General features: G+C 49.3%; 1 protein-coding gene across 1 annotated transcript in view; it reads right to left on the reverse strand.

The window, feature by feature from the left end:
* KIAA0556 (KIAA0556 ortholog) overlaps positions 1–19,105 on the reverse strand; it is a 234,233-nt gene that overhangs the window by 36,849 nt on the left and 178,279 nt on the right. The window contains exon 15 of the mRNA XM_030799359.1: positions 6,432–7,311. Within this exon, the coding sequence (XP_030655219.1) occupies positions 6,432–7,311 (880 nt within the window). The remainder of the gene's footprint in view (positions 1–6,431; positions 7,312–19,105) is intronic.

Genomic DNA, 19,105 nt, shown 5'->3' on the forward strand with positions numbered 1-19,105 from the left:
CATCCGTAAGACTCCTACAGTTCCCTAACCCGCCACTGAAATGCCTTCTCCAAGTGAACAATAACCTCCCAGTCTTTGTCAGTCTTCAGTCTATGTGTGACATCCTTGGCAAACCTCTTCCATTTGATACCTCTCGCTCCACTGGCTTAGGAGCCACTATACCTCCCTAGTTTTCTGCCTCTCCTACTGACAACTCTCTCCATCACCCCAGTCCCACCCTTCCACACCCTCAGTCTGGGGGTGTCCCAAGGCCCAGGCTGCTCCTCTCCTGACACCGCCATCCTTCCTTGCCTCACTTAGCTCCTGGTTCCCAGGCAGGCCCTGCTTAACTTTACAGGTCAAGTTCTGCCTTCTCTTCCCCGGGCACCATCCTTCAATTCCAATGACCTCTTGGAAGGTCCAGACACGTCCACTCTGTCACTTCAGTCTCTATGTGCCTAAAATGGAATTTGTCATCAACCCCTCTAGCTGGCATTGTCTCTCCTGCACCGAGAATCAAGACAGCCTGACTCTCACCATGCCCACGGCCCTGAGTACAGCCGCCGCTGACTCCTGCCCCCTCCCCTCTGCACTCCCCACCAGGATCTTTCAGCTCCAGCCCCGCTGGCCCTCCTGCTCCCTGGCCAGGCTGTCTCTTCTGGCCTCAGAGCCTTTGCCCTTGCTGCACCCCTGCCAGGAGTGCTCTTCCTCCGGAGGCCCACCTAGCTGGCTTTGCTTGTCACCCGCCTCCTTGGAGAGGCCTTCTCTGCCACTTTATCCTCGCTCCTGGAGGTGTCCCAGTGCGCAGCACAGCTCCTGGTGTGTGGAAATGCCAGTGAAGGGCTGGACACTGGCACTACCGTTGTGCAGCCCTCAGGATCAGGCCTAGAGGCTGAGGGACTCCCCGCTCCACCTGTCAGTTCCTCTGCCCCTGTCCTCTGCCCTCCCCCACTTCTCATCTGCCATTTAAAAAGATACCAGAGGTTTCTTCCATCCTCTCCCCTCAGGCACGGGGCTTAACATGTGGCAGAAGGAACTACCCAGATGGATTCTTATGACTTCAGTTTATGTGATTTGATTTCCACTCACTAAAATGAATGGCCTGGGTTGGTTTGCAAGTGCACCAAGGAGACAGCACCGAATGTCACGTGTCAGGGACACTGCCTGAGTGTGCGAGGTAGGCAGGGACTTTGCTTTCATTCTGTGTCTGCTTTCTAACCTATTCTCCCTGAGTTGTACACTCTGGATTTAAAAGCAGAGGAGTAGATGGCCAGGCATGGTGGCTCATGCCTATAATCCCAGCACTTTTGGAGGCTGAGGTGGGTGGATCACTTGAACCCAGGAGGTGGAGGTTGCAGTGAACCGAAATTGTGGCACTGCACTCCAGCCTGGGTGACATAGCAAGACTCCGTCTCAAAAAAAAAAAAAAAAAAGCAGAGGAGTTGAGCCTTGCTCTTAGACCTCTTTGACATGGGAGCTGGCTGGGGGCCCATGGACCTCTCTGTCTACAGACTCCATGGGAATTGGGGAATTGGGGAGCTGCTGGGATCAGTGCTCTGTCCTGTCGTCACCAATATTTCTACAATCTGCACAGACATCAGAAAGCCACTCCTTCAACCTGCAGTCAACACAATCTGGGAGGGCCCCCAATGATGAGATGGTGCTATCAAAATTCCTGACATACTCCTAGATTGAGATGAATGGGACTATGGAGCTCTGAACTGAAGTTTGTCAAAATCAACTGCACTACCATGAGGTATGTGGTAATTGCTACTAAAACAGGAAACGATGAAGTACTTAGAGGGATATCACAGAGCCATGTTTATTCCAGTGAATCACCCTTTGGCCATCACTGATTGGACAAGGAGTGGACACCTGACCCAAGTAGACAATAGGCTTCTCCCCTGAGACTTTGGAATTGGTTGCAGGAACAAGAGCCGGGCATAGTCACTCCAGGGCTGTGAGACCATTTCCTTACATTTCTCCTCATATAGCTGTGAGGCCGTGTGAGTAGCAGAGAAAGCTGATATCATGAGGAAAGTGAGGGGAAGAGGACCCACAGAGAAGAAGAGGTAGGGCCCAGAAGAAACAGAAAGAAGCATCCTTGGTTCCTGCCAACTTTCTGGTTCTTCCTTCCAGTCCCCTGTGATGAGTGGCTACACTCTCTACCTTTGGGGTCAAGGTGATCATTAAGGATTCTCCAAATAACATCCTCTTTACTGCTCAAACTGGACTGATGAGATCTCCTCCACCTGTAAACAACTGACCCCTGATGAAAATACTTCCAAAATGCAGATGGCATTCAACGAGATGCTCTGCTGAGCATAAGATTTCTCAGGCTTGCTCTTTCTCTCTCACTCTCTTTTTTTAGAGATCGGATCCTGCTCTGTCTTGATTTTCATAAATTCCCTACATTATATTACTTTAATTTTAATTAATTAAATTTATTTTATTTTATTATTTATTTTATGATTTTATTTTTTGAGACAGAGTCTCATTCTGTCGCCCAGGCTGGAGTGCAGTGGTGTGATCTCAGCTTACTCCAACCTCCACCTCCCGAGCTCAAGCGATTCTCAGGCCTCAGCCTCCCGAATAGCTGGGATTACAGGTGCGCACAAACACACCTGGCTAATTTTTGTATTTTTAGTAGAGATGATGTTTTGCCACGTTAATCAGGCTGGGCTCGAATTCTTGACCTCAGGTGATCTTCCCGTCTCAGCCTCCCAAAGTGCTGGGATTACAGGCAACAGCCACTGTGCCCAGCTCAATTTTCATTTTTTTTAGAGACAGGGTCTTGCTGTGTCACCCAGGCTGGAGTGCCGTGGTGTGATCATGGCTGACTGCAGCCTTGAACTCCAGACTTGAACTGCAGACTTTGTTTCACTTTAATATCTTTTCAGGCATTTCAGTGCCTGGGTTCAAGTGATCCTCCTGCCTCAGCCTCCCAAATAGCTGGGACTACAGACACACACAACCACACCCAGCTATTTTTTTTTAAACTTTTGTAGAGATGGAGTCTTACTATATTGCCCAGGCTGGTCTTGAACTCCTGGCCTCAAGAAATCTTCCCACCTTGGCCTCCCAAAGCGCTGGGTTTACAGGTGTGAGACAGTGCACCCAGTACCCAGGCTCTCTCTTATACTAGCAACAAAATTCCAATCCCAGAACAGAACTTGGGCAGTCATTCATTCTACCAGCATTCTTGGTGGGTTGGCCTGTACCTTTCCAGAAGGGCATGGCTATGGGATTTGGCTCTAGGTAATGGATAATTTAAAATTTTGAAGCAACTTTCCTTTTTAGCACGACTGGCTTAAGAAGCATGAAATCTCAGGGGCTTGGTTCTTAATGTGCCATTGAGCCAAGCCCTGAAATGCTTGGAAAGAAATTAAAGTGAAACAAAATCTCCTGAACTTGGGCAAGTTAGAGTAACACCATTGCCTCGGAACTCCTGGAGGCTTTGCACCGACTGTTTGCTGGGAAAGCTTGGAAGGCCTGGCTTTCCTGGGGCAGGTGGGTGATGATGGCTGTGACCATAGGCTGTGACTACTATAGGGTAGTGTTTGGAAACATGTATGGTAGAGCTGATCTGTCTGGGTTCCAGTCCTGCTTTAACCCTTACTGTCTATGTGACCTGAAAAACGTTACTTCAATCTCACGTTCCCCTTATCTGTAAAATGAATCTGTTGGGAGGTTATTTGGGTAACGTGCCTGGACCAGAGCCTGGCTTACCGCAAACATGCTGTGCACCTGGTCATTGCAGTTCTTTCTTACAATGGCCCTCCCACACTGTGGAGGACCTGCCATGAGCCAGGCGCCTGCCCTCAGAGAGCTCCTCAACTCTTTCTTTCCACCTTACCCTCCTCCTGACACTAACTGAGCCTCAGTGTTAAGTCTCAGAAGGGGTGAGCAGCAAAAATTTGTAAGGATGGGGAATCAGAGGAGGCAGCTCTGTCCAGGATGACACTTGGAGTCTCAGGAACTTGTTCCTGTACCCTAAGTGACATGTCAGGGGTATATCTGCTAGACACTCCCTAATAGAGAAGATGCCGATTTGAATCATTAAAAAAATGCGTGCATTAAGACATGTAATTAACCCAAATACCCATCAATGATAGACTGGATAAAGAAAATGTGGTACATATACGCCATGGAATACTATACAGCCATAAAAAGGAACGAGATCATGTCCTTTGCAGGGACATGGAGGTAGCCAGAAGCCGTTATCCTCAGTAAACTAATGCAGGAACAGAAAACCAAACACCACATGTTGTTACTTATAAGTGGGAGCTGAACTGCGAGAACACATGGACACAGGGAAGGGAACATCACACACTGTGGCCTGTTGGGGGGTGTAGTGGGAGGAGGGAGAGCATTAGGAAAAATAGCTAAGGCATGCTGGCCTTAATACCTAGGTGATGGGTCGATAGGTGCAGCAAACCACCATGGCACACATTTACCTATGTAACAAACCTGCACATCCTGTACGTGTATGCCAGAACCTAAAATAAAACTTAAAAAAAAGAAAAAAGAAAAGAAAACTAGAAAAAAAAATGCATGCCTTGGCTTTGCATAGATATTTCACCAAGAGGCAGCATCACAGAAAGGGTGATGATGACGACAGAACAGCTAATATCTCTTGGGGGCTCCTGTGTGCCAGGCACTGTGTTGAATGCCCCACAAGTATGATCTCATTTATTTTCCCAGCACCCCAAGTATTATTAGTGTCATTTTACAGATGAGGAAACTGAGGCTCAGCAGGGTTTCAGAATCTGCCCGAGGTGTGGGTTGGAAGTGATGGAGCCAGGATACGTGCCCAAGCAGCCTGGCTCCAGGGTTTGTGCTCCCACGTGGTATGGGGTGGGGTTAAATCCAGAGGCTCTAGGGGTGAGCCCTGGCATGGCTGGCCTGAGTGCTCTGTGGATGGAAAAGGACCTCGTCCAAGCTAGTGGTGAAATAACGACTACTACTCGCTGAGCACTCATCATGTGACAGGCTCAGTGTTGCTGTTTGGAAGCCATCATCTCATTCCTTCCCTGCCACACTGGGTGGGGAAGTTATTACCATTTTACAGATGAAAACATTGAGGCCCAGAGAGTTGTGTGCCTGGCTAGAGGTCCCAGATCTGTAAGCGGCTGAGTTTGGATTCAATGGTTTGACTCCTAGCTGCTTTCCGTACTCCTTCCCAGGAGCCAAATCTGAGTGCAAATATTGAGACTCCCTGCCTTGATGGGCTCTCCTTTCATAATCAGGAACGCTCTTGAAGATCATCGAATCATCTACTGCAAAGTTCACAAAACTCTCAGGGTGAGTCCTGCCAGCAGATGTGCCTTTTTTTTTTTTTTTGACACATACAGTAGTTTAAAAATATCTCAGTTGCCAAAGTCAAAAAATAAGAAATATTTCTGGTTTCTCTTGAAAAAAGTAAAGGGGAGGTCTGGTACAGTGGCCTTGCATTCATTATTTTTTTTTGAGATGGAGTCTCACTCTCTTGCCAAGGCTGGAGTGCAGTGGCACAATTTCGGCTCACTGTAGCCTCCACCTCCTAGGTTCAAGTGATCCTCCTGCCTCAGCCTCCCAAGTAGCTGGGATTACAGGCACGCAACACCATGCCTGGCTAATTTTTGTATTTTTAGTAGAGTCGGGATTTTACCACGTTGGCCAGGCTGGTCTTGAACTCCTGGCCTCAGGTTATCTGCCCGCCTCGGCCTCCCAAAGTGCTGGGATTACAGGTGTGAACCATTGCGCCCGGCCTGGCCTTGCACTCCTAAATGCTTATTAGAGACCTGAGTGGAGTGGCAGCCACCCTGTGGGTGGGCTTATGGTCTCCAAATTGCCAAAGTCCTCACTATTTCCTGTGCCACTTCCAACACCCAGGCAAGTGTCAATTGCTATGCATCAGCACACTTGTGTTATTATTTTTTCTTTTTTTTCTTTGAGACAGAGTCTTGATGTGTCACCCAGGCTGGAGTGCTGTGGCGCAATCATGGCTCACCGTAGCCTCGACCTCCTTGGCTCAAGTGATCCTCCTACCTGAGCCTCCCAAAGTGCTGGGATTACAGGCCTGGCCACTGTACCCAGCTATTTTTCTAACAGTACAGTTAAGGATAAAGTGAAGTGATTAGAGACCGACATCTCTATGAAAGGTAGGAGAACAAAGTCTTTTGGAAAATGGCTTGGAAAAGCCATGTGTTGCAAGAAAAATGGGCAAAAGGACATACCTTGGTGGCAATGACAAATACATCTATGAATTTACCATGCAAAATGTGTCTTGCCCATTTCACTCATTTATGCACCTCTTTGGCCCCTGAGACAGTGATTTTGTGAACCTTAGTTGAGAACAACCACCTTGTTTTGCAGATAAGGAAACTGAGGTCCAGGGAGCTAACTGGCTTCATGCCAATTAGAGGCGCTGGGATGATGATGCCCAAGTCGGGCTGCTCTTTGGAGCTTACCTCTGCCGGCTGGCTGGTCGTCGCCATGACTACTGCTGCCAGCATCCTTCCTTGAGCCCCTCCTCCCACTAGCAGGGCGCTCTCTGTTGGGGGGCTGGTTAAAGATGTCTGAGTCATCACTGCAGACCTTGGTGGTTGCCCTCTGGGGTCTCTCCTTGGTGTTGACACTCCGGCTGGTCCCCCACCCTGGCTCATGCCGAGGGCCTTTATCCCCGGCCTCGCTCTCTCCGGGATCCTCACCGATGACATCGTCTGATGGGAGCCTGCCCTTCCAGGCCAGGGGCTTCTCGGGACTAAGCCAGAGGGGTTTCGGCTTCCTGCTTCCCTGCTTCCTGTCCTTCCCAGTGGGAGAAGGTTGTAACCAGGACGGGGTTTTCCCAGGTGGCTCACAGATTTTTCTGCCCATGAGGTTTTCCAGTTGCTGGATGAGAGAGGGCTCCTCGTGGACAGGAGGGCACCTCACAGGTGGGGAGGTGGCAGGAGCACTGGGCATGTCACCCATCGAAGTGGGGGCTGCCGGCAGTCTCAAATATTCCTCTAACTGGGACAAACTGTCTTTCCTGCAATTAGTAGAATTCTTTCTTTTGCCAGACACATTTCCTTGTGAAGAAAGCTTTGCATCCACTAATGTTTCAGCTGGCTGTGAGCAACCAAGACCAAGCTCCTTGTCCCCGCTGGCACCAGCCATCTCGTGTGTGCCTTTGCTTTCTTCCAAGTGAGCGTTCATGGCGTCCTCCTGTTGCTCGCTTTTCTCATTCTTCTGGTCAACCAGGATGCTGTGGTCAGCCGGGGCCTCCCTATCTCCTTTGTCTAACTTGCCACTGAAGATGAGGTTTCTGTTGACATAAAGCTTCACGTTCTTGGCACCAATGTCAAGATCCTGAAACCATAAGATTTAACAAAGTGAAGATGCATAGCATCAGACTGATGTATGAAAATTTGGAAGTCGAAGATACCAAAAAAAGAAAAGAAAATGTGAAATGCTAGAAATGCAAGCTTTGAAAACGACAGTGCTGGGGGTGTGAAACTAGGCTTGGTCTCATTTCTGTGTGAACCGTTACATACTCTATAAATCAAAGGACTTTCACAAAGAGACGGCCTCAATCGCTGCCTTCGTCATCATTACCTCCTGTTGGGACATTCGTAATAGCCTACTAATTGGTCTCCCTGCTTCCTGTCTCTTGCTACTTTAACTTGGACTTCACATAGCCACCAGAGTTCATTTTCTACCAGAGCAAATCTGTCCAGTCATTCCCCTGTGTGAAATCCTTCATGTTTTTTCACAGCCTATAGCAGTGTTCTTTAAAGTCCAGTTCCTGAGACCATCTGCGTCGAAAAGCCTGGAGTGCTTATAAAACAACTTTCCTGGCCTCCGTGGGCATCATAATTGGGAGACCGTAAAAGCAGAGGCTGACACAAGGACTTGGGTGCAAGCTGAGTATTTGGCAGGTGATTCCAAGAGGAAATGGGGAAAGCAAGATAGGGCAGGAAAAAGGAAAAACCCAGTTTTTATGAGCTGGTCACTGCTGTGGCCAACTGGTGCTCCTTCCCACGGGTGCCCTCTGCGGCACTCCAGGAACTCACTTTCCCCAACCCTAGTCTTCACTTATCTTAAAAATGGCTCCACCATTGAAGCAGTGGCCAAAAACCTCGTGGCCCCCTTGATCCCTCTCTTTCTCACTTGCCCATCTGATCTGCCATCTGTCCCTCGCCTCTCTCTCCAGAACACTTCCTGGGTCTGACCTCTTTGCCCGGAATGTGCTGCTGCCTTCCTTGCCCAGGCCACCAGGGTCTCTGCCAGAGACACCACTGCCGCCTCCTAATTGGTCTCTCCGCTTCCACTCTGCGGTGTCTCCTCCAAATCCCTGCACTCACACTTCATTTTCTATGCAGCAGTGAGTCTTTTTTTTTTTTTTTTTTTTTTTAACTGAAATCAGATCATGGGAGTCTTCTGCTTAAATGCATGTCACAAATGTCTCTCCAAGACTGGGACATTTATCCACTGCCTGTTGAAGGCTGCCCTCGGGGCACTGATGCCCCCACACATGCATGAGCTGAGTGTGCTCCCACAGCAGAGCACCCCATGAGCACCTGAGGCAGGGCACTGTCCACATGCGGGGACTGTCCCACGTCCAAGGCAGCTGCAGTCGGAAGCGAGCCAGGAGGATACCGTGTGAGGACCACTGCCTCAAGGGCAGCCTGTAGGTAACTTCTGGACTCAGAACAAGTTCTCCGGATGATTTCTTCACACAATGGGGTGCAGAACCACACCGATGATGGGATAAATTCCAAAGCCCTCCACATGACATGCAGTAACCTTCACAAACGGTCCCCACCTCGCTCTCCTCTCTCACTGCCAGCCTAAATGCCCCTATGTCATGCAGGTTCAACTCTCTCTCCTTTTATGCTTAAGATAAAATCACATCTCCTGCTACTGTTCCACTTGTGTCATCCTCTTTACAGCAAAACTCTTTTCCCAGCTTTATCGAGGAATGGAATACACACCCCATACAATAAACTGTGCATATTTAATGGGTACAGCTTGATAAGTTTTAACATGTGTCTATGCCAATGAAACCATCACACTCAAGAGAACAATTGTACCTATCACACCTAAGGTTTCCTCGTGCCCCTTGGTAACCCCTGTCTCCCCTTCCTCCTTCCCCAGCCCCAGGCAACCACCCAGTTATGGTCCCTCCCTATATACTGATCGTCCTTTCTGGAATGTTTACATAAAGGAATCATGTTGCATGTAGTCTTTTTTGCTCGGCTCTTTCAGTCATCATAACTGCTCTGAGATTCACCTGTGTTACGGGAACTGATAGTTCCTTTCCTTTCTACTGCTAAGGAATATTCCATTGCAGGGCCCCCCCACCGCCATGATCTGTCTGTCACCCCATCAGTGCATCTCTGAGTGTCACTGTCCCTGTGGCTCCTCCTCCCACTACCCCTTGTTCCTCCTCCCGTTGGGCTTCTGCCTCCACCTCCACGTGGAACCCACCTGGCCTGGGCACCGATAACTAGGGTGACAGGCCATCCTGGTTTGTCTGGGACAATTCTGATTTATACCTGGTGTCATTACTAATGACTCTCAGAAGTGTCTGGTTCCTAAAGTAAATTACAGGGTCCAGCTGACTGCCATACGAAATAGGAATTTCTCCTAGGAGTGGGTGGGTGTGGCGGCTCGGCAGTACTCGGCAGCTTCCCCTCCTTTGCGATGACTTTCCTCCCTGGGACTTGTGTGGCTCTGCACCCACCCGGCTTTCCTCCTGCCTCGCTGGCTGAGCCTGCCGGACTCCTGGGTTGCTTCCTTTTCTTCGGCTGCACCTTGAATGACTAGGCTGCCCAGGGCTCAGTCCTAGGCCTCCCGAGTGCTCTTCCCTTGCTCTCCAGGTGGTCTCATTCAGGTCCCAGGCTCCCAGTTATTTTCATCTCCAACCCTGACCTCTCCACCAAGCCCCAAGTGACTGCTTGGCCTCTCTTCCTGGATATCTAACAGGAATTCCAATATTAAAATGCCCAAAACAGAATGCTCTCTTTTTTTTTAAGAGAGAAGGTCTTGCTCTGTTGCCCAGGCTGGCGTTCAGTGGCTCGATCAGGGTTCACTGCAACCTGAATTTCTGGGCTCAAGTGACCCTCCCATCTCAGCATCCTGGATAGCTGGGACTACAGGTGCACGTCACCACGGCCAGCTAATTAAAATAAATTTTTTTTTGTAGAGACGGGGTCTCACTATGTTGTCCAGGCTGGTCTTGAGCCCAGGGGCTCTCCCTCGGCTCTCTCTCCAGAACACGCCCTGGAGCTGACCTCCTCGCCCGAGTGTGCTGCTGCCTGGGCCACCAGGGTCTCCCCCAGAGACACCACCATCGCCTCCTAATTGGTCTGCCTCCACTCTGGGCTGTCTCCCCCAAACCCTGCACTCACTTCATTTTCCACACAGCAGTGAGTCTTTTTTTAACAACTGAAATCAGATCATGGGAGCCTCCTGCTTAAAGCTGCCCAGTGACTTCCTATGGCACTGACAATAAATCCTACTCCCCTTCGGGGGTGCCCGCTGACCTCTCTGACTCTGGCTCCTGGCGCCTGCCTCGATTCCTTGATGTGGCTTAGCCTGTTCCTGCCTTAGAGCCTGTGCATTTGCCTAGCGTGTTCTGCCCCAGATGCCCACAGCCTTGCTCCTCCTTCTGTTCAGGACCTTCCGTGACCACCCCTCTAGGGCAGCCCCGCCTCATCGGTCCCTCTTTATCTTATTGCCCTGTTTTATTTCCTTTTAGTCTCTGAATGGTCTTGCTTATCAGCTTTTAACTTGTTTATTGTTTTTCCCACTCAAAGTTAGGCTCCAAGACAGCTGAGGCCCTGCCCATCTTGTCCAAGGGCACATTGTAGCCACTCAACATTATTTTTGGGCCGGGCACAGTGGCTCATGCCTGTAATCCCAACACTTTGGGAGGCCGAGGTGGACGGATCACCTGAGGTCAGGAGTTTGAGACCAGTCTGGCCAACATGGTGAAACCCCACCTCTACTAAAAATATAAAAATTAGTCCGGCATGATGGCGTGAGCCTGTAATCCCAGCTACTCGGGAGGCTGAGGCAGGAGAATTGCTTGAACCTGGGAGGCCGAGGTTGCAGTGAGCTGAGATCGTGCCATTGTACTCCAGCCTGGGTGACGACAGTGAAGTTCCGTCTCAAAATAAATAAATAAATAAATAAATAAATAAATAAATTACTTTGGAATAGCAAATGAATAAACACAGGTATTCTCTCCTGGACAGCACTGCTCTCTCAACAGTGCTCTAAGAATGAAAGCGGCGGCCTGTGGGTTTCACCTCCAGATCGTTTATTTCCCATGTTGCCTTGGCTTCTGATCTGCTCTTGGGAGATGGGATCTAAGACCCTGGAGATGTTCACCTATACTAACCCCCTGCTTAGCCTTCCCGAAAGTTAGGTGAGTAGGAGCTAACAAATTTCAGGATCACTGAGTTACAGAGGTTTCTGCAGCAATTTAGAAGGAGAACCGTCCAGCCTGCGTTACGCCACAGGAACTTGGCTTCAATCATCCAATTGCGGGTGGCAGGCTACTATTTGCCGACTGTCAGAAAAGTCGATTCTCAAAGCACTCTTTTACATGTTTATATAGATGGATTCTCTGTTTAGCAGAGGCACAGAGCAAGTGTATGCTGTGAATTCACCAGGAAACAGCTATTTGAGAAGGACAGCACGGGCAGTTTTCAAGGACTGGTTCTGCAAAATTACTGCCACAGGGATATCTGGTGAGACAGAAACACCTTCCTCTAAAGAGGTGGTGGGTGATGGGGAAAGCATCTAGTCCAGCACAGTCACAAGGTGGGCATCCTAGCTTTCCTCATAGGGTGCCCGGCTTCCATGACATGGCCACCCATCTTCCTTCCCCAGTACAGAGCCCATCTGACCTCCAGCCGTCAGCTGCTCTGTTCCCACCAAGACGTCTGGCAGAGAGGGAACTGAGAGAGGGAAGCAGGCAGAAGCAGGGGTCAGGCAGGTAAGAGAGAGGAGTAGGCTCAGGTGGAAACCAGTGGTATGCAGGGGTCATAGGGAGGTGGGAGGGTCGTGCTCTGCCTGGCAGCTCTGAGCTCTGAAATGTTTCCAGCACTCTGCAGGCCAAACAAGCCACATTCATGGGCAGATGTGGCCCAAGGATCACCAGAGTGGGGCCCCCGTAAGGAATGAATTTAGTCACTTCTCTGGATATTCTGTTTAAAGGATAACAGACTGCCTTGTACTATGCCGTCCTCAGAACAATCCTGCAAGGGAAGCATTGGGGCCCCATCTTATGGATGGAGAAACTGAGGCACATGCCTTCCCCAAGGTCACACAGCTGGTGTGTGGTAAGCCACTATGGCTGGCACGCTAAGGTCTTAACCACCATCTTTCTGTGGGTCAAGCTAGATTCCAAGAAAGCCACAGTCCTGGCCCATGCTAGCCTAGCAACTGTTAGGATCACTTGTACTGGTGGAGCTCTGAGCCCCTACCCTTTTTTAAATTTAAATTTAAATTTTTGAGACGTCTTTCTCTGTAACCCAGGCTGGAGTGCAGTGGTGTGATCTCAGCTTACTGCAATCTTTGCCTCCTGGGTTCAAGCGATTCTCGTGCCTCAGCCTCCCGAGTAGCTGGGATTACAGGCACGCCACTACGCCGGGTTATTTTTTGTATTTTTAGTACAGATGGGACTTCACCATCTTGGCCAGACTGGTCTCGAACTCCTGACCTCAGATGATCCGTCCACCTCGGCCTCCCAAAGTGCTGGGATTACAGGCGTGAACCACCGCACCTGGCTTTTTTTTTTTTTTTAATAAGTCCCTATGGGCCAGGTGCAGTGGCTCACACCTGTAATCCCAACACTTTGGGAGGCTGAGGCGGGTGGATCACGAGGTCAGGAGTTCAAGACCAGCCTGGCCAACATGGTGAAACCCTGTCTCTACTAAAAATACAAAAATTAGCCAGGCGTGGTGGCGGGCGCCTATAATCTCAGCTACTTGAGAGGCTGAGGTGGGAGAATTACTTGAAACCAGAAGGCGGAGGTGGCAGTGAGCCGAGATTGTGCCACTGTATTCCAGCCTGGGCAAAAGAGGGAAACTCCGTCTCAAAAAATAAATAAATAAATAAATAAATAAATAAATAAATAAATAATAAGGCCGGGCGCAGTGGCTCACGCCTGTAATTCCAGCACTTTGGGAGGCCGAGGCGGGCGGATCACGAGGTCAGGAGATTGAGACCATCCTGGCTAACACGGTGAAAGCCTGTCTCTACTAAAAATACAAAAAATTAGCCGGGTGTGGTGGCGGTTGCCTGTAGTCCCAGCTACTCGGGAGGCTGAAGCAGGAGAATGGCATGAACCCGGGAGGCGGAGCTTGCAGTGAGCCGAGATCGTGCCACTGCACTCCAGCCTGGGTGACAGAGCGAGACTCCGTCTCAAAAAAACCAAAAACCAAACAACAACAACAACAAATAATAATAATAATAATAAAAATAATAAATAAGTCCTTATGGACTAACTGTCTCCTACCCCACCCCAGCCCCCACCTCCACCTCCACTGGGTGGTGGGTGTGTGTATGTGTGTGGGTTCCAGTCCTTCGAGACATTTTTCTACATATTTACGTATATACCACATAAGTGTCATTATACCACAAGAGTGTGCTTAGAGGCTGTATGAGAGTCACATCTGCCCCATGAAGAAAACAGGATGGAAGATTCTGCGAGTCTGGATTCCTCCACACCGCCTCAGTGCAGCTCTGTATAAAGGACATCTTTAGGAAAGGATCCAGGGGGAAAATCCTTTCTCTCCTCAAGAACCAGCCTGCTTCCTCCTGCTTCAGTCGTTAGGGCTTTAACCCCAGGCTCTTTCTCCCTTGCTCTGTCTTCTTCTACGAAGTGCACGATGAAATTCCTTCCTGCCGAACGTCTTAACCTTAACCTTTAGAACCCTGTCTCTGCGTGTGTGTGTGTGTGTGTCCTTCTTGTTTCTTTGGTGTGAATATATTTTTTTTCCTTCTTTAACTACAGATATTTTTATGCCTTTTGTTCATGCTGCCTCAAACACCCTTTGCAATGGATTTTGAAAAGAACACTTTGAAACTCTGTGGCTGGTGTGTAGTTAATGGGAACACCTTTTCTGGCCCACATTTTGCCCTTATCTTCCTTCTTTACAGTTGGCGAGAATCAACTGTGCTGAAACTGTAATGCATTTTTATTACAATGTTAATATTATTTCAATCTAAGTAATTAATTAACTCAGCAAGGCCACTTTCCTCCCTGGCCCCAGTGTAGAATGGCATGTCTCTTGCAATGAACACACAACTGCCCAACAAAAATTCATGGCGACACGGTTCCACTGTGGCAACAGTGAAGCAGAGCTGTGGGCTTACTGCTTAACCAAGTGTCCACGGACACATGCTTGTCCTCCCCAGGAGGCAAGACCTTCAAGGACAGGGGAAATGGCTATTCCTATCTGTCTTGAGGTCTTGCTCTGGGGACTAAACTTACAGGGAGTTCTGGTTTCATTGGGGAGTGACCTTCATGGTCTTTTACGTGTCCCTTGGGAGGAAGGCCAATGAACACCATTCTTTGTGATACGAAATTTAATTTCCTTGAAGGGACAGAAGATGGTAAGACACTGAGACATTTAACAAACACCTACTATATGCCACACTCTGGGAAGACCATGCCATGCCCCACCCAGCATCACAGACTCAGGATGACAAACGTGGATGGGATCTGATTAGTTCACACACTGGTGGTCCTCTGGATGAAACCATGCTTGTTTAGCTCACCAAGCATTTAAGAATTTTAGAATTATTAGTAATATTTACAAATTGGGAGCTTTCACATAACAAGGTACATTTCTGGCCTCTGTTGAAAAATTTAGGCTGTGTGGCAACACTGGGTCGGTGCTAACATGTGGAGTAATGGCTGCCCTCCTGCAGGGCCTGGCTTTCCAGTGACAGCGGTCGCTCTATAGAAAGGTAGGGCTTTGCCAGGCGCGGTAACTCATGCCTGTAATCACAGCACTTTGGGAGGCCAAGGTAGGCAGATAACCTGAGGTCAGGAGTTTGAAACCAGCCTGGTCAACATGGTGAAACCCCATCTTTACTAAAAATACAAAAAAATTAGCCAGGTGTAGGGGCACACACGTGTAATCCCAGCTACTTGGGAGGCTGAGGCAGGAGAATCGCTTGAACCCAGGAGGTGGAGGTTGCAGTGAGTCGAGATCACGCCACTGAACTCCAGCTGGGGAACAGAGCAAGAATCCGTCTCAAAAAAAAATAAAAGAAAAGAAAAAGAAGGCAAGGCTGTGAAATGGGCACCAGACTGCCTGGCAGTCATGTGATTGTCAGCAAGTTGCTCTGCCTTTCTGTTTCTCAGTTTCCCCATCTGTAAAATGGAGCTGGTAACTGCAGTACCAGTCTCATAGGACTGTTTGCAGAATAAATGAGCTGATTTATGTAAAGTGCTTTAAATACTGCTTGCCACATATGCAAGAAACAGGAGCCACCCTCATGTCTTGTACCTAATGTACTGCACCTAAATGTATAGACCCGTCGAGGCTGGCTGCTCAAGGTTGGCCTGGCTCAGAGACACTGCGCTGCAGGGCCCAGTGCAGCAATCCCCGTTTCTGGCAGAGGTTGGCAGCAGCCATAGGAGGCGCCCCATGCACTCTGAGGTCAAAACTCTGCTAAGTTTGGGTTGAGGCCTTGGCATGCAATTCTTGCAATTTTATTCAATGCAGCCCATACTCTATGGGGGTCTTTTGGTGGGGGGTGGGGGGTCCTGACCTGTGTGGGATGCAAAGGAAGCAAGCCAGGGTCCTCTCCTTGAAGAGTTCACAACCAGCTGTAGGTGAAGAGGTTGCATGCTCAAATGCTAGTGGCACCGCAGCCATGGGGGTCTGTGAGCTGAAAGACGCATACCCTCAAGTCCAGAGGAAGCAGGGAGCATTCAGCTCCAGCCAGTGGATGAAAGAGAGGGAATATTGCCAGGTCATCAAAAGCCAATTTCCAAATGTTGTCATTAAACAATTCATAAGCTGTAAACACTGTGAGGACCAAACCAAACGCATCGCAGGGCAGACTTGGACGGGGGTGCCTGTTTGTACATCAGAAGCTCAGGACCCTAAGGAACACCCTCAGGAAGCAGGGACTTGGTGCCAGGAAGGGTGTCACTAGAGACCCCCAGAAGGGGCCTAAGGCAGGCTAGAGGTACGGGGAGGCTTGTTTGTGAAGTCAGGTTTAAGCTGAACCTCAATGTTTTGAAAGGCAGGTTTGTAACAAGACGGGTCAAGTGTTCCAGGCTCTGGGGATGGCAGGAGCTAAGGCAGAGAGGAGAGAAGAATTTTATGGGGGCCAGTGGGAGGTCAAAGCTGTATAAGCATGAAAGAGCCAGAGAGCCAGATTTTGGGGTCAGGGAGTGGTAGAAGTCACCAATGCAAACGCATTCAGGGTCCAGACAAGTACCGCAAATGAGACAGGCAATGGGGTGTAAGGACAACGGTGTCGCCGTGACTCAGCTCCACTCAAGTTTCCAGGTATAAATGTGGGATCTTCTAGTTTCTCAAAAAAAAGCAAAAAAACTTCACATTTTCATGCAAAACCTCCCAATTTTAAAATGTTGGCTATTAATTAAAATAATTTTGAAAACATCATGTGATCCAGCGGAAGTCTACCTGTGAGCTGCATCTGGTGACCAGTGCACAGCTTCTGTGTCCAGCCTTCTTCCCAAGATGCTCTGGGAGGCTGTGACAGCTGTGAGTCATGGCTGCTCCCCTGAAGCATTCTGCAGCTGGGAGGCCCTGGGCTCATCCCCTTCACTGCAGGGCCCCCGGGCCTCCCCTGCCTGGGCATGAGCTGGCAGGCGCAGGCAGCATATCAGTGCTGATTCCCAGCACAACGCCTGGGCTTGGGGCAATTGACAAACCTCTGCTGATGAGAGGAGGGGCTGAGCCATGAGCAGTGGAGGGGAAGATGGGGATACACGGGAATGACGCATCGTGCAGCAACAGGCAGAAGGGGAGGGATGAGCTGGATTGGGAAGGAGACTGGTTTTGGACATAGAACTGGTAGGACTTAGAGATGCCTGATAGTGAGGGGCAAAGGGAAGTCAGAGGATCAAAGTTGTGAGCCAGGAGCTGGCGTGGACAGAAAAAGGAAGTGGAGAAGGAAGCCTGGCGTGGGTGGACAGACGGGCAGGGTTTGGGTGTGCCAAGTGGGAGTAGTGTGCATTCGCAGTAAGAAAGGCCAGAAATAGCGATCCAGTGGTCAGGCCTGCAGCTTTGATATGTGGCTAAGTGTCAAGGAAGGTTTAAGTTTGGGAGCTGATGAATAAATTCAACAGCATGTGACTCCTATGTTCTTAGAGAAAAAGAAAAAGGACCTAGGTTGGGTATGATTTTCTATCTTCCCTGGTGATTTTTCCTTCTTTTAGAGGCAGCACTTCAATTTCCCATTGAAAATTCAACCTTCTCTTAATTTCACTTCATGTGGATAATGTGGGTCCACCCCAGGTAGCAATGCAGGTCTGACCAATAATAATAGGTGCTAGATTGCAGCTTTCATGAGGATAGTCTCTTTCTGCGGGGGCTGCTGAAATAAACATGAACCTGATGCCATTGGGGGCTACCACGTGGAACCTGAGGATGAGGCCAGCACAGAGAAGAGAGTTAAGTGATGGAGGCAGATTCCTGATGACATCATGCGAACTACTGGATGCCGCCATACCTAAAGCCAGCCACCCAGCGTCTTCTCTTACATGAGCCAAAGACTTCTATTTTGTGCTTAACCCAGTTTTAATTGGGTTTTCTGTCCTTTGCTACCAAGAGAATCCTGGCTGATAAATAGCCCTGCTACTGAGAACTCCAATCAACAGGCTCAGCTACTGAGTCAGTCCTGGCAGGAGGCAGGTGGGAAGCTCCACCCTCCAGGCAATCTGTGATTTCTCCTGCTGCGCCAGTCAGCACCTACACCGGGGTGAGCAGCCCTCCCCTGCCCAGGCCTCTGCCTACTTCCAGCTGCAGCCCGCCCACCTGGTCTGCACAGCACAGGACATGGGTCTCAGCTTCCATGCCGGCTCTGCGTCCACTTTCATTCTCTTTAGGAGTAGAGCCTGGCTCTGAATCCCAATGTTCTTGTGGGGCTGCTCTCTTTAAAGGCTGAATGTGGCTGGGCCCAATGGTTCATGCCTGTAAATCCCAGCACTTTGGGAGGCTGAGGCAAGTGGATCACTTGAGGTCAGGAGTTCGAGACCAGCCTGGCCAACATGGCAAAACCTGTCTCTACTGAAAATACGAAAATTAGCTGGACATGGTTGCGTGTGCCTGTAGTCCCAGCAACTCAGGAGGTTGAGGCAGGAGAACTGCTTGAACCCAGGGGGTGGAGTCTGCCGTGAGCTGAGATCGGGCCACTGCACTCCAGCATGGGTGACAAAGCGAGACTCTGTCTCTAAATAAATAAACAAATAAATAAAGGCTGAATTCTCTGTTCACCTCTCCTTCCCCTGCTGGCTGGGGACCTGCTTTAAAGCTGACCCTCTTGGAACTCTCATGGCTACTGTGCCTGTACCTGCCTGCGTGAGGACTCTGCCCACAGACTATACTCACTGCATCCCACCCAACGGAAAGCGCCCTCTGGCCATTGGCAGTGGCCTAGACCAAGCCTGAGGCCCACACCTCAGGAAACGTCCCATGCAATGGGGTCACTCCCCTTTCCACCAGTTGCCCTGCTAAGATGCCCGTCATACTTCTTGGGCCCCACAGTGCCCAGACTCTGCCATGGGGCAGAGCCATCAGGCCACACTGACTTGGGTGACCAAATGAAGGTTACATCTTTAACTTCCAAGTCATTGACATGTTTGGTCTTGGTTTGTATCAGATCCAAACAAACCAAGTGTAAAAGAAACAATTTTGAGAGAATTAGGAATGTTTAAATATGAAGTGGGTATCAGAGCATGATAATTAATTATGGCCATGCACGATAGTGCCACCAAGGTTACAGAAAAATAAACAAACAAACGTCTTTTTTTGTTAGAGATGTATACTGAAGGATTTATGAGTGAAATAGTATGATAGCTACAATTTACTTTCAAATGTTAGGGGGATACGTGAAACAACAATAGCAGAATGTTGGTAATTATTGAAGCAGGTGATGG

This window comes from Nomascus leucogenys, chromosome 2 (assembly GCF_006542625.1).
Source record: "Nomascus leucogenys isolate Asia chromosome 2, Asia_NLE_v1, whole genome shotgun sequence".
NCBI lineage: Eukaryota > Metazoa > Chordata > Mammalia > Primates > Hylobatidae > Nomascus > Nomascus leucogenys.